Genomic DNA, 24,223 nt, shown 5'->3' with positions numbered 1-24,223 from the left:
TGGCGAGCTCCAAGTGGCTGTTAGGATATTATAGAATGGACGTAGCCGCAGCTGATTTCTGCATCAGGTTTAACACTAAACCCTTTACCACTTCGCGCCCCTTTTCCTCTTCATCTCTCTTCCCCAAAACGACGCCGCCCCTGCCGACCTAGAGCAGAGCAGAGCACATATCGACGCGGCCTCCAACCTCCAGCCCGTTCTTCAATTGAACAGTTTTTGTGCTACTGTTTTCTTCAATTCAGAAAAGAAGAAACCCAGAAACCCTAAAACCCAAAAAGGAGCAGAAATCCGAACCCGATGGTATACGTGAGCTCGAAAGCGGACCTGAAGCGAAGGGAGATACAGAAGAAGAAAGCCAAGTCTGGAGGGTTCGAGTCTCTGAATCTAAGCCCCAATGTCTTCAGAGGAGTCAAGCGCAAGGGCTATAGAGTCCCCACTCCCATTCAGCGCAAGACCATGCCCCTTATTCTTGCTGGAAACGACGTCGTTGCCATGGCCAGAACTGGTTCCGGCAAGACGGCAGCGTTTTTGATCCCAATGCTCGAGCGGTTGAAGGAGCACGTGCCTCAGGGTGGTGTTAGGGCGCTCATTCTCTCCCCCACCAGAGACTTGGCCTTACAGACTCACAAGTTTACCAAAGAGCTTGGCCATTTCCTGGGTATGTGCCATTTTGTTTCAAAGTTTGATATTTTTGTGTTCATTTCATTTGATGAAAAAAATTGGAAGAAAGTGGAAGAATTTGAAGTTCCCTGTTGATGAAAAATATTGGGTTTTTAAATATAGTCAATTTTTTAAAGTGTTGGTTGCATAAGGCCAGAAACCAAAATCATTTTCCTGTATTTGTTGCAGATGTTCGAATTAGTTTACTAGTTGGTGGTGATAGCATGGAAACTCAGTTTGAAGAATTAGCCCAAAACCCTGATATTATAATTGCAACACCCGGTAGGCTGATGCACCACTTAGCTGAAGTTGATGACATGTCACTTAGGACTGTGGAGTATGTTGTTTTTGATGAAGCGGATTGCCTCTTTGGCATGGGTTTTGCGGAGCAGCTGCATAAAATCCTTGGGCAGCTGAGTGAGAACCGTCAGACCCTGCTTTTTAGTGCAACATTACCCAGTGCTCTTGCAGAGTTTGCCAAGGCTGGTCTGCAAGACCCTCGGCTTGTGCGGCTTGATTTGGATACTAAGATTAGCCCTGACTTGAAGCTTATGTTTTTCACCGTGCGACAGGAAGAAAAGCATGCAGCAATACTTTATTTGATAAGGGAGCACATTAAATCTGGTGAGCAGACATTGATTTTTGTTTCTACAAAACATCATGTGGAGTTCCTGAATATCTTGTTTAGAGAAGAGGGCATCGAGCCTTCTGTATGTTATGGTGACATGGATCACGATGCTCGCAAAATTCATGTATCAAGGTTTAGGGCGAGAAAGACTATGCTGTTAATTGTCACTGATGTTGCAGCTAGGGGAATTGACATTCCGTTGCTTGACAATGTCATCAATTGGGACTTTCCCCCAAAGCCTAAACTTTTTGTCCATCGAGTAGGCCGAGCTGCAAGGGCTGGTCGGACTGGTACTGCATTCTCTCTTGTGACATCTGAAGATATGCCCAACCTTTTAGATCTTCATCTGTTTCTTTCAAAACCAATTAGGGCTGCACCTACCGAAGAGGAGGTTTTACAGGATATGGATGGAATGATGTCCAAGATTGATAAAGCAGTTGCAAATGGAGAAACTGTTTACGGGCGTTTCCCCCAAACTGTTATTGATCTTGTTTCGGATAGGGTTAGAGAGATAATTGATTCTTCTTCAGAACTCATTTTAATGCTGAAAACATGTGCCAATGCATTCCGCTTGTATTCAAAGACAAAACCCTCACCTTCAAAGGAGTCTGTTAGAAGAGCAAAAGATTTACCTCGTGAAGGGTTGCATCCAATTTTTAAAAATGTACTGGATGGTGGAGAGTTGAAGGCATTGGCATTTTCTGAGCGGTTGAAGACATTCAGGTTTTACACTACAAGCATTGGTCTTTTACTGTATATTTCTAATAATATTTCGAGATGCCCTTCTATTATGTTTCTTCTTCTGAGGATTTGAAGCTGCTAACTTTAACCATTCAATGTCTGATTTATGCTAGACCCAAGCAGACCATTCTAGAAACTGAAGGTGAAGCTGCTAAATCAAAGAATCTGAAGGTAACTCTCCACTTTATGCCTTAGTAGTAGATTTCATTTAATTGGAAACTTCATGGTGTTGATCTAAGTGACTATTTTCTTTATCTTCTTTTTAACCAAGTTTAATACAATGCCTATACATGCTGGTCTGCTCTATACTTGGAGGGGTTGTTTTGTAGACATTCCTTTTTTATAAAAAATTTTGGAAGGCGATGCCATTGTGTGTAATTGGGTGCTGCACTTTTAAGATAGCAAGAACAAACACTGAGCTTAATTTGAAGTTTATTATTATTTGGAAGGTGATGCCATTGTACGTAATTGGGCACCTTGAATATGTTTGGATGAAATAACTTATGTTATGTGCAAGATGACATCAACTAGTTCCTACCTAAATGTGTATGTCTTACCTTTATAATTGCTATTCTTCGTGGCTTCTGTTCTTGATGTTCAGATGTGGCCTTATTTGGTGTTAGATTAAGTATATGGCTTATGTGCAGGGTTCTTCTCGTCAATGGGTTGATGTAATGAGGGAAAAAAGAGCTATTCATGAAGAGGTCATTAATTTATTTCATCAGCAACGTTCTGATAATCATGCGGAAAAGGTAAATATTTTAGTGTGGTACTATATGGTTTTACTGATTTTTAAATGCTACTTTTTATTTTTATTTTTATAACCACCGAACAAGTTCTATAATGTGCAGTACTTCTGAGACTGCTGCAAGAAGTGTCTTATTCCATGGAAATAAATTTGGAAACCAAAATTTGGCCTTGGGTTACTGTTTTCTTACAAAATGAGGGTGAAAATGAAATAGAGATGGATATTTAGTAGTACCGATTGTCTTTAATACTGAGTTCAATTTGAAAATGACCACTTCTATATATTTCTAAAGCAAAGGTTATGTACATGGGTTTGCATCAATAATCATATCATGTCTTCCCTTATCTTAAATTGTGCTAAATCGAATTTTGGGTACTTTCAGGGAGTTGAATATGAGATTACTCCTTCAAAGGCAAAGGAGAAGAAAGGTATTCCTTAGTCCAGAGTTTGATATATATATGTGTGTGTGTGTGTGTGGTTTTATATATAGATAATAAAGGTATATAGACGTGCCATCCAAAGCTGACAGTCCTCATGCAGATTGCCACTCTGCTCAAACGGTTGTTTCCTCTTTTGATTTTTTTATATAGATTTTTATTTCCTGGTTAGGACAGTTTATTAGACCCCAAGCCGTAAACGGAATTCTTGAATGGGTAAAAGGAGTTCTAGAAATGAAACTTTGAGCAGCCGCCTGCCTGCCTGCAGATTGTGGTAGGTTATAACTCTTGTGTAAGCTGACGGGCATGTTTTGAAAAAAATGAACAAGCTTCTGTTCAAACAGAAAAGAGTCGTGGGTTCTATTGCAGAGAGGCATTTAAGATGTGGCCTGATATATCACATATTTTATGCTAACTTTTAGTGTTAGAACTAAGCAATAGTGCTGAACATATTTGCCTTGCATGAGCAATTATTCTAATCCTTGAACTAATAGCAAGAAATTTCTCATCCTGATTCCCGAACTAGTTTATAATCTTTTTAACTGGTAAATTTGCAAAGTAATCTAATAGAATAATGCCAGGAGATTTTGTTGTTGCATGGTTTGTCCCCATTGTGCTCCTTGGTTGTAAGTTGTTTAAAGTGGTAGTATTCAATAGTACTGAAACCTGGTATTTGGGAAGTGGATCTAGAGGCACATACTCATTGAAATGTCATTTCACCTTCATTTAACACGTTAGGGAGTGGTTTGGCTCCTTTTCCTTTTCTGTCTCCCTATAACACATTATATGATTGTTTATGGAATGGTTTATTAATACTTTGTTGTTTTCTCTTGGATATTAGTATCAGGCTCTAAAAGAAAGGCAAGGAGCTTTAAGGACGAGGAGTACTTTATAAGTTCGGTACCAACAAATCATGTAGGTCCTACTACTTTTATAATTTCTCAAGTTAGTTATGGTGCTATATTACAATATTATACTGTTTTTCTCTAATATGGTCAGATTAGGGATCTGTTTCCCGTATGTTTTGTTTTTGTTTTTGTTTTGTTTTGTTTTTTTTCTGATATTGCTTGTGAGGTTTTGTTGATGATGGTTAGATTTTATATTTGTATCGTTACACAGTGGATGTTTTGTCCACTACATCTTCTGTTTTCTCAAGCTTTAATAAAAGTATGTTTCTTATAAAAAAAATCCTCACCTTGATAAAACTCCATAAAAATAAAAAATAAAACAAAATTCATCACCTTGATTTTGAATTGCCAATAATTTGTTACATCAAATAGTTGTGTGTTTTAAGTTGTGTTGTGGATTTGGATCACAAAAATTGGAACCTGGCTGACCATTGGACTATCCTGCTATTGTTCTCCAGCATACAGAAGCAGGACTCTCAGTAAGAGGAAAGGGTGATTTTGACTCAAATAGGTAATACTTGATTCTACTTTAGCTCTATGGAAATTGATTTAACTAACTTTTAACTTTGTTTATGGTATTGACCTTTAATTGCTGCTGTAAATAAATGAAATCTTATTGTGGGGCATAGGTAGTTCTTGGTGTGTATTTGTCTGGAAGTGTGTTGACAATTCCATGTCATACCAAATTTTTCTGGCAGTATGCAATAGCCAATCTCTCTATGCATCTCTCTCTCTCACGAGTGAGTGTGCTCACATGGGATTGGAGTGGGGAGAACAGGAATATCTTTCAGCTTCCCCCACCCCTCCCTTCCTTCCCCCAAGTTGGATGAGTCCTGACTTTCAACCCAAGTTTCATTAACTTGTGCGGCTCAAATTATCTGATTATTTTTGTGAAGATTAGATGTATGCAATCTCTTGTGCTCTGGGCACCAGTTGACCCCACCTGTCTTCATAGGTTGGAAGCTGCTGTTCTAGATCTGGTTGCAGATGATAATGTGGGCATGAAGAAACAGAAATCTGTATTTCATTGGGATAAGGTACTTTGAACAGTAATATTATTTTTTCATTGTCATTTTGTTTTAACTATTTTTCTGTTAATCTCATGAAACTAATGGCTGGCAGAGGGGGAAAAAGTACATAAAGTTAAATAATGGCGACCGTGTGACAGCCAGTGGCAAGGTATGCTATCTCAACATCCGTAATTAATTTGACATGTGTTCTCTTTTGACACTTATTGGATCATTCCTAGTATTAATTTCCATTTAGTTTCTGAACATAATGTTGTTCTTGTAGTTATATCTAGAACATTTGTTGTTTTGCTCTTGTACTGAAACTTGCTATTCTGAAAAGAATACATATAACTGAAGTGGATATTTTTAATTGGTAAATAAATTATCGGCTGTGGCACTGGCTTTTGGGTTCAAATAAGTTTTCTTCTTGAGAGAAAAAAAATTACTAGAGTTGGGTGTATGTGGATCCATAATGAGATATACGGTGGACACATCCAGGAAATGTTCCAAAAACTAGTCAATGGCCCACTTAGATGTTTATAGAAAGCAACATATGTGTACTGTATATCTAAACATGCATGATATTATGTTCATCGTTAACATTTATGTATTTTTTTTCATTGCATTTATTATTATTTGAACCTCATTAGTAGCAATTATTAACTAACATTTTATGGTTGTCAGACTAAGAAACTTTGATGCAATAGGTTGTATAAGAAAATTATTTTCGATATCCAAACACCTCTGTTGGTACCATTGCCTTCTCATCTTAGGTGCTGCTATAGGTATGAAAAGAATCTGACCCTGATGGCGAGCATGAGTATTGGGTGGTGGCTTTTAATTTTGTGAACAATGCTGTGTTTCATTTGATACGTGTCATGGTTTCAAAACACTGCTTTTACATATGTGTTGGTTCTGTCAAAACCCTGTTTGTGTAATTTCCAAGCACACAATGTCTAATCATAATTATGCTAAACCTCAGAGGTGTTTCAATTATGAACTCTTATTGTTTTCTTTTAATAGTATCTTCAAGGTGCGCCTGCTACAATTATTGTTTTTTTCTCTTTTTTAAGTTGGATAGCTCAAAACTTTTATGCTATATTTTTATGGTGTACAGATAAAGACAGAGAGTGGTGCAAAAGCAAAACTTGAGAAAACTGGGATATACAAGAGGTGGAAAGAACGTTCTCACAATAAAGTATCTCTCAAAGGAATTAATGAAGGGAATGCTGAGGAAGCTGCAGGTAATGCTTTCTGTTTGGAAGTTTTATGTTTTTTCTTCTTCTTTCTCTTAAATTTGATTGATATATATTTTTATTTTTACATTTTTTTTGGGGTATTACATTATCAAACATAGAGTGGTGACCAGGTGTAAGGATTCAGGCTACTAGAAAAAGTTTCTTTCTAAAAAACAAAAAAGGTTTCTTTCAGCATTTCTTGTGGAAGATATCAATTGGTTATTTATCCGCAATCTTCTCCTGCACCAAGCCTTTTTCGTTTTTTCCTATATAAAAGAATCTTTTCCTATGAACCCATTTTCTTTTTATTGTTTTGGCGTTTTGTGTGATCCAATGAGAATCTTTGTTCAGTTCATTAGAGCTGGCTTCTTTTTCTGTCTTGTGTTTCCTGCCTTCCAAATATGTAATGTGCTAGCTGTCGGATGAGATAAAGCCATATATGCGACGTATAGTTAGCAGGGAAGTCAATATGCACTGCGCACACTTGCTAATTTGCTGATAATGTTGAAATATAAAATTTGTAGGCATCATTCTACTTGGTGCAATGGTGAAGGTCCATTGTAACAATTCTATTTTGCGATGTTTTTTCGGTTTTGTTTTAGAAGATAAAAGCTGATTGCCCCTCTGGTGAAGCTAAGAAGTTTGATTATAGGTACCTCATATATATTACTGGGCATGCGTGTCTTTTGCAGGTAACCGTAGGTGGCAGGGGAACAAGGGGAAGAAGTCTTGGGGAAGCAGGAAGCAGAACTCTGTGCCTAATGCTCACGTGCGTTCTGAAATCAAGGACTTAGAACAGGTTCGGAAGGATCGACAGAAAAAGGCCGACAGAATCTCGTATATGAAAAGTAAGTCTTCTAAGGGTAACAAATTTGGTAAAAGTGGAAAAGGTGGAAAAGGTGGACAAAGAGGAAAGGGAAAGAGGTAAAAGAATTGCCTAATATGAGTCTTGTGAGTTTTCCCTTTGCTCCTTCGGCAAGCTGTTTTGTAGAGCACCAAGAAGAGAAAAAACAGAAAAGAAAGTAGGGGAAGAGTATTGTTATCAATCACTGTACTTATAGATTAAGCCAATTTTGCACTTCTCTAAAAGGATGGATGAAAGTTATCAGTAATTTGCTTTTCAGTATTTATTTGTACCTCTTTCTGATTTTTAGTTTTAAAGGCAAGCAGAGGTTGAAGTTAAAAATCCCATCGTATGCATATTTAATCACCATTTTGAGGAGTCTCCAACCATCAAAACACATTTGGAGAATCCAAACAAGCCCTTGCATCACCAGTCTGCCATGGTTTCGCGAGATAAAGATTATACCACTTAAGCTTACATTAAACCTAAAAAAATAAAAAATATAGCAAAAAAAAACAATTTTACCACTTGGTTCTTAATATTTTTATGAGAAAGGAAACATTCGAACTTGAGACATCTTCCAAAATTGGTGAGGAGAGATTTCACCACGTGTTAGTTGCAATAACAGAACGGTGAATTTTGCTTATCATCCTCTCACAAGGCAATGATACCTTGTCATGATTAATGAGGTCAATCTGCAGAATTGGCCCTTGAGCCCTAACAAGATTCACTTCCATGCTTAGACGATGCATATACTTCCTCAATATCCAGACAAGCACTATATGACCAATAACATTATTCACATTTCATAGGGAAACTCTAACCCTCTAAAGGAATAAATACTATAAATAAATAAATTAATTAAGAAGATGTAAACTAAACATTACAATCTACGACAAACTTCAAAGTAGTTAACTCTTTCATTTTAAAAGGAAAAAAAAAGGCTGTCACATTTGGAGTCGTTTTATCATCCCGCGTGTCGTCTTGTTGTTGATTATTACCATCTTAGGCAGCGCCAATCCAAAGGACTTCACTACAGTTGGGGGAAAAATCAGGGGTAATTCTGTACACAAGCAAACAAAATACATTCACAACGGTAATGACAAATTGCATTTCCTTGGTGCAGAAAGCCAATGGCAGAGGAGGAGACCATCTTTTCTATATTTCAGTTTTTTCTCGTGTTCATTCAGAATTCCCAATCATACAAGAGGTTCTTCATTTACAGGTATTATTTACAATGGTAGACATTAGTTTTTATCTTTTGTTCTCTAAAGGTTTTTGAATGATGAACTTGGTTTTGATTCTTGGGTGCTGACAGAAACATTGAATCAGGGTATGTTGGTTCTCAGTTAAAGGAATTCTTCTTGCTTTGGACATCAATGGCGGATCGTTCACTCCGCCCACCAAGCTTCTGGACTCAGTCCAATGTTCTACTCAGAAAAAACTTAAACCTTTCAGGTCTATCTCTTGAGCTTTCTTCTGCTTGCTCATTGGTACTATCCAATTTGGGCCATCCCAAGCCTACAGAATGGCCTCCATTGTTGCGGATGCCAGCTCCTCGTTATCGTGCGGTGAGAAGTGATTTTGTTCCATTTACAGACTTGCCAAATGAGTCATGCAGGAAGACAGAGTCATGCCCTGTAACAATACTTATGACTGGGAATAATCAGTTCTTTGGAGAAAGTAGTCCTCTCTCTCCCTCTTCTCTTTACATGTTTTGACCATTATTTTGGTTCTGATTTTTTCATCCAGTGGGTAATGAAGACCAAAAGTTTACTTTCATCAACCTTTATCTGTTCGTACTACGTTTTGATAGCTGTGGCTGGGAATTTGTTCTCGAATTCTATCTCACTGGATTCCACGAGCATCATGGACAACTTCTCCAATAATGTCATGGTAAGTTGCAATTTCTCTAATTTTGTTTTGGCTGTTGTTTATTTTATTTTACTTTAATCTAGTATTACTGAGTAATGTTACTGTTCTAAATATCCAGGGAACAGAATCCAAAATTGGAGAATCAAATTTTTCCGATCCTGCTTTCATGTTCGATCACATGACATCTATGACCAGGCCAGCGCGGAGGTGAATCGTGTCAAAAGGGTAACGCCGGACGGCTATACTTTTTTATAAAAAAATTAGGTAAAAAGCGTTTAGCCGAGCGGCTATACTATTTCTTTAAAAAACTCAAAAAATCTAGTATAGCCGCCGGGCTATACTCTATAGACGCGGCCAGTGCCCATGAGCCACGTATCAAACAAGCAAAGCCGTCCGGCTATACTATTTTAAAAGTAAACAAAAAAAACAAGTATAGCCGCACGGCTATACTATTTATTCAGAAACATTCAAAAAATCTAGTATAGCCGTACGGCTAGACTATATATATGTTCCCAGTGCTCGAGCGCCATGCATCAAATAGGTAAAGCCGTGCGGTTATACTATTTGAGAAAAAGAGTATAGCAGCAGCGCTAAACGATTTCTTTGAAAAACAAACCTCAAAAATCTAGTAGAGATGTTAACCCGCCCAGTAACTACGAGTATAGCCGGCTATAGCCAACACTCACTTAAATATTATTACTTTATTGAATTTATTCTTACCTGGCAGCCAACAAAGATCCTCTGGTCAACCACAAATTGACCAGCCTTCTAGACCAATCCCAAACCCAACCCAACTCATTGTATCACTATTGTATCACCATTGTATCACTTTTTTATTACTGGGCACTGTAGCACTTTTAGGTTAAAGAGGAATTTATGAACTTTCTCTGTTTTCCAATTTCAACCTCTGTCCCATTTTTAACTTGTAACTTTCAAATCGTTAATCCAAATTTTACATTCTTTATATGGATACATTGATGAAGATATTCGCAATCAAGACCGAGTTTAGTGGCTCAAGACACATTGATTCTCTCTAAGATAAGTAAAGTGTGTGTTTAGTGTTATAATATTCGGGCTTCCCATAAAATCAATATAGGTGCTTTAATACTTTGATTTAATCATATGAAAAATCCATTAAGTTTGAAGAGAATATTAACATCACAAAAACCCTAATAGCATGATGTTTACATTAGACATTTAAGAAACCAATTCACATGGATGATTCTTACTTCATCCATTAGTTGCTTATAGGAAAACATGAGGATACATATAATCCAAACAATCTCAAGAAGCATGCTTTCAAAGGTGATTAATCAAAGAAAAATATACATCAATGATAGATTATTTTAGTAAAGAGGAATTCATCATTTGTTGTCAAGAAACCAATTCACATGATGCTCACTTAGAAAAGATTCAATCACTTGTTGCTAATTAAAAATGATGTTCTTGGGTATCTTACACAACGTCTCAACTTTAGGTAAATGCATACAACCTAAGGTGATCAATCAAAGGAAACAAACACATAGCATCGAAACAAAAGTTTAAACATGTTTAGGGCTTCAACCTAAGCCCTAGCTATGGATTTTAGTTCCTCATGTTCATAGTAAATACAACTTGAAATAAAACTAGAAAGAAGTTACACATTTGATGAAGGTCCACAAAAGCCTTCAATGGTGGAATGGTTTCTTCTTCTCTTTGGTAGCCTCCTTTGCTTGGCTGCTCCTCTCTCTCTCTCTCTCTCTCTCTCTCTCTCTCTCTCTCTCTCTCTGTTTCAGAAAAATGCGAAGTGTATAGAATGTTTCGAATGATTTCCTCCCCTTAGCTACCCTCTCTCCCTTGCCAACTCATCAATCCATATGATACTTCACCTTTTCCTAAAGCTAGGTAGGCTAATGTTCACTTTTCATCATTTCTTTGACTTTTAATACCTTAAGAGGGATCCAACTAGTTAGAATGAGCGGTGACATCCAATGGAGGTAAAGGTGGTCCGAACCACAATTCCAGAGTTAGGATTAATGCTGGATCGGTTGGCTAGGCTATACTTGTTCAATGAAGCTCACATTCATAAATGTTATAGTCAACATCCATTGGAACAAGTTTCATGAAGGGATTCACCTCATCTGAGCACCGGAGCATGGTGATCCACGGTCAAAAAGTTGATCTACGAAAATGAGCAAAATCAGAATTTATATTCAATAATGCACTTTTAGCACACATTTATATCAAGGTAAAATCCATAAAAACACAAAAAAGAAGAAAATTGCTATAAAATGTCAAGAACTAACTCAAAACATTGGGTAAATGACATGATACATCATGTATAAAAATGAACCCAACAATAATTTCTAAAAATATTTTTCAAAGATCAGACGGATGGATGAAATCGATCGAGTGAAGACATATTTTTCAAGACATATCTTTGAACTTGTGATCTTTCTCACCCCAGTTAGACGACTTGATTTCAAATAAACTTAACTTATTAATTGACTTGAGGAAGTCAATGTCTTCGAATTTTTTTATGCAATTATTGCTCCTCATGACCAGTCATTGCCAATTAGTTTAAAGGATCCTGGCAATCTCCACTCATTGCCAATTAGTTTTGGGTTAGATATGTTCATTATACCATGTTCTTCCTCAAATTTGACTTCTGACTGAATAATATTCCTAAAAATGAATAGGAAAGAGGGTTGTGGATGATCTTATATAACCTTATCTTCTAGTCTTTTTACAGAGACCAGCCTTTGCAACCGCGTAGACCTTATCCCATATTAAGAATCTGTCAATTTTGCAGCACCAAAGTTAATGACAACTTGACTTAAAGTTTGTTGGCCGTTTCTAATTGAACATATCACAAAACGAATCTATGTAGTTGACATGAATTGACAACAATTGTTCTTAATTGGAAGGATGAAATAATTTCCTGTGATAAGTACTTGTTGCATTTACATTCCACTATATATTGAAAACGGAAGTTCTTTACTTTTGTGATTCTGGAATGTGAAAGCCCGTTTCTTTTATTTGGTCAAGAGTCTGAAAACACTTCTTTATTATATTGATTCAAAGGTCAATAACATTATCTCTTGATGATGCCATATAATGCCAAGTTAATATGTTAACTCGATTATACTTGTTTATATTCAATCTGTCATATTATTGCTCAAGAATTTGACCCTGCCAGTTTGTAAATAGCTCTCTCTAACCTCCACTTCCACACAGATGGTCATTTAGCTAAGAGTGCACAGAAAAAAATATCAGAACATTATGGGGCTATCCCTGTGCTTATTCAACGTGTTGATTCGCATGCTCTCGAAACTAGTAGTTCTGCTGCTATTTCATCTGGCGGTTGCTAAATTTGTATACTCTTTGCAGCAGCTTTCTTGCCGTGAGGAGGAGAGCTCTGCCTTGCTGCAGTTCAAGAAGGGCTTTATTATTGACAAATCTGCTTCAAGTTATGACGGTGCTTATCCAAAGGTTTTGTCATGGAAACTAGGTGGAGGAGGAAATAGCACCTGCTGCGCGTGGGATGGCGTGGAGTGTGATGAGAAGACGGGACATGTTATTGGCCTTGATCTTAGCAGCAGTTATCTCTACGGCTCTATCCACTCCAATAGTAGCCTGTTCCGCCTAGTTCATCTTCAAAGGTTAAACCTCTCTGACAATAACTTCAATTACTCTCAAATTCCTAGTAGCATCAGAAATTTTCCAAGCCTCACTCAGCTTGACCTCTCTGCCTCTGTCTTTTCTGGTCAAGTCCCATCTGAAGTTTCGCAGTTGTCCAAGTTGACATCCCTTAATCTTTGTTGCAATCTTGAAACATCTTCTAGTGAGGGATTGTTGAAACTTCAACCATCTGGTATGAGAAATCTAGTTCAAAACTTAACTAGTCTAGAAACTCTTCAGCTTAGTTTCGTTAGCATATCTTCAACGGTACCTGAATCCTTGGCAAATTTAACATATTTGACATTCCTTGCTCTCAAGGAATGTGATCTAGTCGGTGAGTTCCCAGTGAGAATTTTCAATTTACCAAACTTAAAAAGTCTTAATGTTAGATACAACCAAGATATCACTGGATATTTTCCTGAATTCAATCGAAGTAGTCCTCTTGTCTTACTAAAAGTTGGCTTTACTGGTTTTTACGGAATAATACCTTCTTCGATTGAAAAGCTTAATTTATTGCAAGAGTTGGATATGGCTCAATGCAATTTTTCGGAAGGGTTGGTTCCATCCGCACTTGGTAATCTTAGACAACTCACTTATCTAGACGTTGCAGCAAACAAATTTGTAGGTTCAATTCCTGATTCCTTGGCAAACCTTACCAAATTGACTGTGTGTAGGATCAATTCTAATCCATTGACTGGTCCAATCCCATCTTGGCTGGGTAACTTTACCAAACTAATTTACCTAGACCTTTCTTTTAATAGTTTGAATGGTTCAATTCCTACCTCATTCTCCAATCTCATGAATCTTGAGCTCCTTTATCTACATGGAAATCACCTGAGCGGTGTAGTAAAGTTAGAAATGTTTCAAAAGCTACAAAATCTCTATGAACTCCAACTGAATTTGAACAATTTGGAATTCGTCACCGAATCCAAAAGTACGAATACAACTGTTCAACAGTTCACCATTCTAAGTTTGAGTGCATGCAACATAAGAGAGTTCCCATCTTTCCTGAGATATCAAACAAATTTGGAGCGGTTAGACCTGTCTAGAAACAAACTCCATGGCCAAGTACCAAAATGGATGTGGAACATAAGCACAGAGACTTTGGTATACATGGACATTTCTGAAAACTTCCTTTCTGACCAACTTCCAATTTTTCTTCCCTGGGTTAACTTGCTATGCTTAAGGCTCTCGTCCAACATGTTTCATGGACCAGTACCGATCCCTCCACCATCCATGTTAGAATACAGAGTTCCTGAGAACAACTTTAGTGGAGAAATCTCGCCGTTGCTTTGCCATATGAGTTCTCTTCGGTACCTCGACTTGTCGAAAAATAACTTGAGTGGCACGCTTCCTCAGTGTCTTGGAAACTTCAGTGATGGTCTAATCCTTTTGCTTCTTGGAAGAAACTCCTTTCATGGTATTGTTCCACAATCATACAGCAACAGAAGCAGTTTGAGGATGATTGATGTTTGCCATAACCAATTGCAGGGGAGATTGCCAAGATCATTGGCCAATTGTCTGATGCTCGAGTATCTTGTTCTGTCAAACAACCAGTTCAGTGATGCTTTTCCCATTTGGTTGGGGACTCTTCCTGAGTTAAAACTTCTGGCGATGCGCCAGAATGCATTCAATGGCGTCATAGGAAATTCTAGAAAGAATCTTGATTTCCCCAAGTTGCGCATTGTTGACCTGTCTTACAATAATTTCACAGGCGAAATTCCATCTGTGTTTCCAGACAGTACCGTAAACAACTCAGACTACATGCACACAGACGTAACTTATAACGCCAACGATTTCTTGGTAATATTCAGTGTAGATTACTCAATCACAATAGCCACTAAAGGTTTGGATCTATACTATTCAAAGATCCAAGAAGAATTTGCATCCTTTGATATCTCAAGCAACAATTTTGAAGGTCAGATTCCAGAGTTCATTGGGAACCTTACGGAGCTTCACTCCCTCAACATTTCCAACAACATTCTCACTGGTTCCATCCCATCATCGCTGGGCAAGTTAACGAAGCTCGAATCGCTGGACCTTTCACGAAACAAGCTCTCTGGACAGATCCCCCAACAACTGACGCAGCTTAATTTTCTTGGAAGCTTAGCTGTGTCTCACAACAACCTCACAGGTCGTATACCTCAAGGAACCCAACTTACTTCATTCAATAGTACTTCATATGAGGGAAACCCCGGGTTGTGTGGAGATCCATTGCCAAGGAAATGCGGAGATCCTGAGGCCCCTCAACAGGCATCCTCAGTGGTAGAAGAAAATGATTCAGGCTCAGCTGGAACATTGGAACTTGATTGGAGATTTGGTTTGGCTGGATATGGAAGTGGGATGGTGGTGGGAGTGGTTCTTGCGGATTTCGTGATCTCCAGAAGGCAAGACTTGTATGTTAAGATTGTTGCAAAGATCAGACTAAAGATATGGAAAAGGTAGAGTGGGGGATGCAGAACGTTTCTTATGAGGTCATGCATTTGGTGTTGTTTTCTTGTCTTGATTCCTTCTCCTTCCATGTACAGCTTAGCTTGCTCTATGTCTTCCTGTTGAACTTGAGGTTATGTTTGAATTTTGCATGTATATCTGGATTTGGATTCTCTGCATTTATAATACACGGTTGTGCTGTTATTTATTTATTTAATACAAGCTCTAATTTACGAGAGATTAGAGAGTGTAAACCACTGAAATAGACCCTAAGCCATGATTACTCTCCCTCTATCTCCCTCCATTTTATTTTCATCATCCACTAATATCCAGTTGTATACATTATTATAATCAAGGCGTATAAAATATTTTGTACCCAGTTCGGTCCAAATTAAAAGAATGATGTTTACAATATTTAGCCTCTCAAATTCCCAATTAGGATATATTTAAGTGAATTTTTTGCTATATTTGAAAGTTTCTAAATTTTGACTATAAATGATAAAAACTTTCGTTTTACACATGCAGCATGTAGAAGTAGTAGATACTAGCAAAGGTACCCGCGCGATGCTGCGGGATTTAAAACCATGTGAAATGTATACAAAATCGTGAAAAATATATGAAAGATGGAAATATTTATATAGACATGGAGATCTAAATAGTGGCATCATGCTTTATTTGGCAAGTTTATGTTACAAAAAATAGACTAATAACACGTTTTATATGCAGTTTGTCATGTTAAAATATTGACCATATTTTAATAAACCAAGCAGCAATTAAAACATCAAAATAGCATCAAAATATCAGCAGTTTTAAGTTGTTCATTGTTCAAAAGAGTTTGGACAGGTCTTTACATATATATGCTACTGGGTGGTGGAAGGGGATTTTCTGCCTTGATGTATGTTGGAAGGGGATCTTCCTCTTGATGGCTTTGCTATAGAGGTGGCTTCTGTTCTTTCTTGTCCTTTGCAGGGGTTTTAACTCTGTTGGTACAAATTTGGAAAATGGCAGGTGTTAGTGTAGATAAATGGAAAAATTTAAGCGAAGACCAACTACCATATCACAAAATTAAGTTACAAAATCCAACAGGACAAACAACAGTTTAGGTACATCAACCATTCTATTAATATGATGGACAAAAGTATAACTGCAGTCTATTTAATCAATTGATAACAAACTTAGAACAATTGTGACAATTTATTAAATAGGTATGAGAGAATTAAGCCAAAACACTCGAGCTTTAATAGCATCAAATCAATGGGTGTTTAATATGTTGCTACAAATTTGGAAACTGGTAGAGGTGTTGGTGTAGACAAATGGGAAAATTTAGTGAAGACAATGGCTATTATTACAGAATTAAGGCCAAAAAATTGACTGCACAAACCACAATTTAAATACGCCAAGCATTCTACAAATGTGGTAGACAAAAGTATAACCTGTCATTGCCACAATGAAACCAAAAGACCCAGACTTTAATAGAATCAAACCAAATACCCATAACAAAATCAAACCATGTGCAAGTTTGTTGTACAAAAGAATAGATGATCTATAGACACCTAAGGTCAAAACTGATACATGTATTGCCATTTATAGGCTATGTTGATCTAATAGAGAAGTAAGCTATAAAAGCAGAAATAACCTATAAACACCTATAGGTTATAGAACCCTAATTAACTTACTGATAGCATCAAGGGAAGCCAAGAGGACCTGTCCGGGAACTATGGCAAAGAATGCATTTCCTGCTTGGGATTTAACCAAAAGTCCTATCACTGATCAAATCGTAATTTCAACCCCATCAAGCATAGATTTGCTAAGCTTTGATGCCATGTTTGACAACTACTCTCACTGAATTAGCAAAATAAAGTTGAAAGAACTGATAAGAAAAATAAATTTAATGTGTAATAACTTATAACCATAAAAACTTAAAAGAAATTCATATAGTCTTCAGGGGAACCTTTCAAATTGATTCAGTATGAAATCTAACATAAAAAATCATAAAATAAACCTAACCTCCAACATAAAATACCCATTACATATGAGATTTCCTTCCCTGTTTCTTCTTCATGTCACCTATATACGAAAGAAAAGATATCAAGAGAAATATTATTTTAAGCACAACTATGAAGGAAGAAACACATTCATTGTCCACATCTCAATTCATTATAAGGTATAAAAATAAACCATAACTAATCCTAAAATTAAGGATTTAAAATAACAAATTTACAATAAAGATTTAAAAAATAAAAATAAAAAAATAAAAATAAAAACTTAAAATGGAACCAAGTGAAAGCAGAGAAAACTACAAAAGGCTACAGTGGAGCATAAAGCATTTAAGTTTTCGAGAGGAATGTGCAGAGAAATAGGGTGTAGAAGAAGGTGTGGATATGCTGATAGGTTTTCATAATACTCCCAAAGAAAAAATTAGCCAAAATACAGGCGCAAAAAATAATCTTAATCAATTCCAAATAATAGAGGTAGTGTTCTTAAAAAGAGAGAAGAATTAAAATTCAGTATTAGAACTCAAATAATGGACGTAGTGTTCAAACTTTGAACATCTCTATAGAAAAAGAGGTTAGCAATTTCGCAGACATGTGAGAGCCCAAAATTCATTGAAACGAAACACTAAAGCCAAGAGGAGCCTTTATTCAGCAAAGTGGAGGCTTCAATTATGAAGGAAAAAAAGAAAAGAAAACATACGTCTCCAAATCAACTGGTCATTCAAGGGGATGCCTCTGACGCAGCCTCCTTCACATTTGCCACCAAAGCCAAACATCAAATACAAAATACGATTCAAATGATCGAAACAAAATTAGAAAAAAGCGAAATAAATGTGATAAAAGAGTGGGTCAAAGGCGGAGACCTTTGGCAACAAATTGGATTAAGCCAGGAGTAGAGTTGAGGAGGAACCACTTCCCCACCACAAAACAACATTGACTACATTAGACACTGACAAATAATCAAAATGGGTATAAATTTATTAATAAGAAAAAATAGAGTATAAACGGCAGAGAGAACAAACGTCATTAATGGCAAGCACTTGGCCATTGCTCTTCTTGACCTTCTTCAGCTTCCTAAGGAAGTACCTAATCCAAACAAATCAATCAACTATATTAAGTTTAACCAAATTCACCAATGAAAATTTGGGATCACAAAAGCTGAGCTAGGGTTAAGGATTATACCAGAATTTGGACTTGGCGCGAACCTCATTGGTGGCCCAGAGCTTCATTCGGTAAATCTTAGGGTGCTCAATAGATGCCGTAGGGAGCTTCCTCCCAACAACCTGGTACTGGTGGAACTGCAACACAAAAAAGGCGCCGTTAATTGCAGCTTTACCATTTGACACGCCCTAAGAGAAATATATCACACAAAAACAAATACCAAATTAAATGGAACCTAAGAAACTGTGAAGATAATTTCTAGATATTTGTTTACCAAATTTCATACAACAATCCTTCACTTAAACTGACTGTTTGCAACAATACTAAGAATTTGTTTGCATATTACATATGCAATATTTGGCTAATCCATTTCACCAGTAGCCATATATTTAACTAAATAAACTACGTCTAAAACCAAATGGGTATTCTTCAAGAATAAAACTAACCTTCTTGAAGCATACCCATCTAAGTTATAATATGCAGTGGAAAAGAGAATAAAAAGAAACCCCTAGCATCCCAGTACCCTAACATGGAAAAAGAAGTGCATAATTTAGAATTCTGTAACAGAAATTGTCTCATTAAATTAAACAGAAATTAAAAAAAACAGTGAATTTAAGGCTGAGATGTAATCGACTAATTGAAAAAAAAATAATACAAATTTATAAATAAACCCAATCCTAGACATGTATTTATAAAAAAACCCAAGCACTATTTAAACATAGAAACACACCCAAAATCAACCCCAAAGTCAACTTTTTGGGTGTGTTTATAAATGGGTTTTGAGTGTGTGTAATGATGGGTTTTGGGTGTGTTTATAAAGTGTTTTGGGTGTTGGGTTTTTTTATAATTTCAACCTCTATTTTGGGTGTTTTAGTGAAACTCCCAAAAAAAAATTGAGGATGAGAGGACAATTGACAAACCTCTTTGCTAGTCCAAACGCAGAACCCTACTTCGTTTTTTCTTGTAACACCTTCAAAGTCGGTCAACATTCTGTGTTGTTCTAAAAAAGATATTTACAAACACAGAACGTCATAAAATACCTTTATTGTAAATTTCTTCAACACAAAAAATCCAGAACCAAAATATTTGACGAAATTCTATTAAAAGAAAAAAAAAACTGAAATTAAAGAGAGGGAGAGAGAACATTGTATACCGCAACTTCTGTACATATACACTGGCTCTGTCCCACATCAGCACCAAGGGCAATGGCAAGCCTTTATTCACGCACAAACAATCACCTGCCATTACCAGTTCAAAAGCATGTTCAATCCTATCAGGGGAGAAATACAATCAAAATTAATAAAAGGGAAAGAAATTGAAATACAGTGGAGGTGATTAAAAGATGCAAACCTTGTTTCTATTTCAAAGTCCACGAATAGATGTAGTTGCACCATTTTGTTGTAGTCCTGCAATGCACAAAGTCATCAGCTTCACCCAAGCAACTCTGGGTGCCAATTCAAATCCACCATGAACCAATCCATAAGCTCAAACATAGAACCCAATCATATGATAAACCATCACACAAAAGGCTTACTTTTGGTCCAAAAGGGCAATTCAAGGATATGGTTCTTACCTGAAATGCTTTGGTGAGGTTGCAAAATCACCTTTTTCCTCATGCTCAAACCCTTCAACAACCAAAAAAACAATGAAAGGAAATTTTCATTGTAATTCCAAGCAAATGCAAGAAAGAAGAAAAGCACCAAATTTTCAATTCAAGATAATTATAGAACAAAGACTCAAACTTTTGCCCTTATGTCCTTGAGTTTCCACAGAAACCCAAGTGATTTCAATAAAAAGTATAATGTTATTAAGTGGGTGACCTCAAACGCTCTTATAAGCATAATTATTGAACTCCTACCCACAAAACAACAGTAAAATGTTTCAAAAGACAAAATTTTCTGTTTTTTCTTGCATTTTCTTAGCAAACAGAGGATAAGTAGGTTTCTACATATTTATACAGTGTTAAATCATATTTCCTTTTAGATGCAAACAGATATTAAGCTCCTAGGGTTCATTATCCACATGCTCAAGTAGAGAGAGAGAGATCTTGCCTGCTTAATAATTTTTGATTGAGATCCTCGGAAAGACCGCAGGTCCCAGACGATTGATCATGTCATCGTCGGATGGCTGTCGTTGAATCTCGAGGAGGAGCGATCGGGAGATACAACGGGTGAGGCATTCGAACCGTCAGTCGAAAGACTACCTACAAAACATCAAAAGAAGACGTGCTTAAAAAAGAAGAAGAGAAAAAGAAAGACATATCTGAAAAATTGAAGAAGAAAACCCAACAAATAACAACACAGGCACAAACGAAAGAAAGAGGAAGAAGACGATATGAGACAAAAAGGCGAACAAATAAAAAGAAGATTATCTGATGAAGAAGAGGACCAAATGGACGAATCAATTCGCACCATAGCAGCCACAAACGAAATCAACGGCCGCAAGAAAGCCAGATCAAGCTTCAACAGTGAAGCTCTCATGGGAGAAAGAGCCAATAAAAAAAGGGAGTTTCACTAAAACACCCAAAATGGGGGCTGAAATTATAAAAAATCCCAACACCCAAAACACTTTATAAACACACCCAAAACCCATCATTACACACTCAAAACCCATTTATAAACACACCCAAAAAATATACAATTGTTGATTTTGGGTGTGTTTCTATGTTTAAATAGTGTTTGAGTTTTTTTATAAATACATGTCTAGGATTGAGTTTATTTATAAATTTGTAATAAAAAAATATCTCCCATCCCCCAACAATTCCAACAAAAGGCAAAACCAGCTGGTTGGACTTTTCTCATCATAGAGTTTTCTCTCCTTTTTTTTTTCTTGTTCTGGTTTTTTTTTTTTACAACAAACAAAAGAAAACCATGTTCAAGGAAAATTAATAATTAACTTTTTAGAAGCAAGACAAACGAAAAATAGAGCATGAAAGATGTGTCTGTGTGGTGGATGTACTAATATGATATGAAAGTTGATAAAAAAAAGAAAAAAGAAATACTCAGGAATCCAATAAATGTAGCAGATCAATTGAAGTATTATAAAGTGATTCTTTGGTTCTAACCTTTGTAAATATATTATTGGATTAAAAGAGCGTTTTCAAGTTTTGTTGTCCTAGTAATTAAGAGATAAAGTGATTCTTCACTTCTAAGTATTATTTTTACTCTACTGATCAGAAAAGCTTTTTCAAGTTTTGCTTTCCTTGAGAGAGAGAGAGAGAGAGAGAGAGTATTGAATAAAAAATTCCACAAAAACAAAAGAAACAAACAAATTCAAAAACCAAAAAACAACAGAAAATCAGAGTTAGGACCACTTTGAAATGTTTTGAAAATTTTCCACTACTTTAAATACCAACAAATTGCAATTTGCAAGCAAAAAAATGAGAGCGTCGCATAAACGCTGCTTCAGAATACAGGGCCAGTGATTGATTCCCCACTGAGCCACCTACACACAAAGAGAGACACCATGTTTTTCCCTCCAATCAATTACGCATTGTCACTCTCTCCTCATGTTGGGAGTTCTCAAGTACCCAATTGCCAAAACACTCAAAGGATTTACCAACATGTTCAGATATTGTAATCATCTACACCCATCATTACAACAACAAATTAACACCAACCAATTGTCAATTGATGCCATTAGCTAATTCCTATGCTCTATTCACAAACCTTAAAACAATTAATTGGAATTTCAGCCTAGAAACTCACCCCTTTCTTAACAGAATTGAAAACACCAACCAAACTGCTCTATCCAAAGCAACAAAAGACCACCCGCAAAATATCAAAAGAAAACATGGTTTAAAAAAAGAAGAAGAAAAAGGAAGAAAAAAACAGAAAAATTGGAGATGAAATTAGTTTGAGTATTTTATACATGCACAATCTTTTCATTAAACCAAAAAAATTAGCTAGAGCAAAATCTGTACGGAAAGAAACCACTCTGTACGGATCCCCTCATTCAACAATGCTCTCATGATTCAATTACAAAGCATATGCTCTGATGTAAATTGTATTATAAATTACAGGTGCTTTAGACAGAGGAAGTGCAAAACCTAAGAAGGATCTAAAATGATCTACTTCTCAAAAGATTTACAAACATATGCACTTATATAGATATCCAAAATGACAAATTGAAGGAGCTTTAACATCAAATTATATATATATATATATATATATTATGACTCATGAAAACACCCACTTTTGTTTGCTTGGGTTAAGTAGTGTATATAATTTTTGGTTCATTTCAGAGAAAGATTTACTGCAAAGCATTTGAAACAGAGCAAATATAGTCCAAAAAGTCAGTTCCCTTGAGAATGCCTTTACCAGTCAAAATTTCAAAATGTAACAATAGAAACCCAATCACAGCTGCCTTCCCATTTATCAAACAGAACAACACACTCATATATACAAAGGTACAAACTTGGACTGAAATAACACACAAAGATGCATAATTTCACTCACACAACCGAACCCAATTCCCTCCACTTCCCTTTATACCCCTCAAATTCACTAAAAGCAGAAAATTTAACAACTAAAGGAAATGATGTGATGGAGGAAAGAGTGATATCGGAGAGGCCAAGCGAGAAAAGAAACATAACATTCAACAAATAAGTACAAAGTCTTATATACAAAGGTACAAACTTGGACTGAAATAACACACAAAGATGCATAACTTCACTCACACAACCGAACCCAATTCCCTCCACTTCCTTTTATACCCCTCAAATTCACTAAAAGCAGAAAATTTAACAACTAAAGGAAATGATGTGATGGAGGAAAGAGTGATATCGGAGAGGCCAAGCGAGAAAAGAAACATAACATTCAACAAATAAGTACAAAGTCTTATATACAAAGGTACAAACTTGGACCGAAATAACACACAAAGATGCATAATTTCACTCAGACAACCGATTCCCTCCACTTCCTTTTATACCCCTCAAATTCACTAAAAGCAGAAAATTTAACAACTAAAGGAAATGATGTGATGGAGGAAAGAGTGATATCGGAGAGGCCAAGTGAGAAAAGAAACATAACATTCAACAAATAAGTACAAAGTCTTACTTGCAAAGACCTCTTCATGACATTAAACACACATATGTATGACAAACTCGTAGTTGAACATCAAAATATACATATCAGAGTACTGTTGAACTGATCTTTGCTGAAACAATTCATCGGAAAACAATCAAGATAAGTACAAACAGAAAGAAATAAAAAATAAAAAAATCAGCCACACAGAAAATCTATAACCACACGCAAACAGAAAATCTATAACATCTATTAGAATTATAATTCTGATCTGGAGTCATAAAAATAAAAAATAATTTTTTTATAAAAGGAGTCTATAACCACACGCAAAGCAGAATATCAGCCACGCAGACATCAATTACAGATTGATGAGTGATCGGGGGTTCTCATATTGATTACTCCAGTTCTTTTTCCTTAGATCTTCCTCCCTGTAAAAACAAACCAAACACAATTTCTGATTTACTTCTCAATTTTTCGACATGACAAATGAATAAACCAACCTAGAAAACCAGAAATCCTTTGAGCTAAACCCGTGCGATGAGAAGAAGGATGAAGCGCATCTGGAACAGCAACACAGAACACAACACCGAGAGGAGAACCGATAAGATAAAGACCGAAGGGCTGGATTTGCAGCGCCTCCCCAAACGAAATCGACGGCCCCCACGCATGCGAACAGGTGAACTCGATCTTCCATGGCTGCCCCCAACCAGCCCAACCAACTGGTTCAAACGGACTGGAAAGCTGAGAGCAAACGAAACGTTCGAATCGAAAGAGACGCGAATGGGAAGGGGCAAAAAGGGAACATAAGGGAAAATTTAATAAAGGGCAAAATCGACAATTCACTATTCCTAAGCTACAGTCTAGG

The 24,223-nt window shown here is 36.5% G+C and overlaps 3 protein-coding genes across 27 annotated transcripts; 2 read left to right on the top strand and 1 right to left on the bottom strand.

The window, feature by feature from the left end:
• Positions 1-86: 86 nt before the first annotated feature.
• LOC103331616 (putative DEAD-box ATP-dependent RNA helicase 29) lies at positions 87-7,500 on the top strand. 2 transcript variants are annotated; one of them, XM_016794786.2, is made up of 11 exons: positions 87-658; positions 850-2,011; positions 2,143-2,200; positions 2,677-2,781; positions 3,160-3,205; positions 4,062-4,129; positions 4,581-4,633; positions 5,078-5,159; positions 5,245-5,301; positions 6,250-6,376; positions 7,063-7,500. In XM_016794786.2, the coding sequence occupies exons 1-11, from the start codon at positions 298-300 to the stop codon at positions 7,296-7,298; spliced, it is 2,355 nt and encodes a 784-aa protein (XP_016650272.2). In that variant the 5' UTR covers positions 87-297; the 3' UTR covers positions 7,299-7,500. The 2 variants fall into 2 exon arrangements, with proteins under 2 accessions (XP_016650272.2, XP_008232484.2); XM_008234262.3 differs by having other exon boundaries at positions 4,056-4,129.
• A 4,633-nt stretch (positions 7,501-12,133) lies between these two features.
• LOC148917203 (receptor like protein 27-like) lies at positions 12,134-15,417 on the top strand. The gene has a single exon (XM_089052710.1). It carries the CDS (start codon positions 12,351-12,353, stop codon positions 15,192-15,194), a length of 2,844 nt encoding a protein of 947 aa, XP_088908836.1. The 5' UTR covers positions 12,134-12,350; the 3' UTR covers positions 15,195-15,417.
• Positions 13,630-23,497, bottom strand: LOC103337634 (large ribosomal subunit protein eL20-like). Of its 24 annotated transcripts, none has more exons than XR_016127066.1 (13): positions 20,386-20,701; positions 19,908-19,959; positions 19,685-19,740; positions 19,488-19,572; positions 19,255-19,334; positions 18,356-18,522; positions 18,196-18,259; positions 18,037-18,085; positions 17,874-17,921; positions 17,187-17,246; positions 16,856-17,021; positions 16,031-16,159; positions 13,630-15,353 (listed from the first exon to the last, which is right to left on the bottom strand). XR_016127066.1 is itself a non-coding variant. In XM_089052711.1 (11 exons), the coding sequence occupies exons 4-10, from the start codon at positions 19,501-19,503 to the stop codon at positions 17,206-17,208; spliced, it is 465 nt and encodes a 154-aa protein (XP_088908837.1). In that variant the 5' UTR covers positions 19,504-19,572; positions 19,685-19,740; positions 19,908-19,959; positions 20,386-20,702; the 3' UTR covers positions 15,953-16,159; positions 17,187-17,205. The 24 variants fall into 24 exon arrangements, 3 of the variants coding, with proteins under 3 accessions (XP_088908837.1, XP_088908839.1, XP_088908838.1); XR_016127068.1 differs by lacking the exon at positions 13,630-15,353 and adding an exon at positions 23,392-23,497 and having other exon boundaries at positions 15,953-16,159; positions 20,386-20,537; XR_016127067.1 differs by lacking the exon at positions 13,630-15,353 and adding an exon at positions 22,042-22,156 and having other exon boundaries at positions 15,953-16,159; positions 20,386-20,537.
• Positions 23,498-24,223: the final 726 nt, after the last annotated feature.

Source organism: Prunus mume, linkage group LG5 (assembly GCF_029339155.1).
Source record: "Prunus mume cultivar Tortuosa linkage group LG5, ASM2933915v1, whole genome shotgun sequence".
Taxonomy (NCBI): domain Eukaryota; kingdom Viridiplantae; phylum Streptophyta; class Magnoliopsida; order Rosales; family Rosaceae; genus Prunus; species Prunus mume.
Note: the sequence above shows the minus strand (reverse complement) of the source record. Positions and strands in the feature narration are given on the sequence as shown.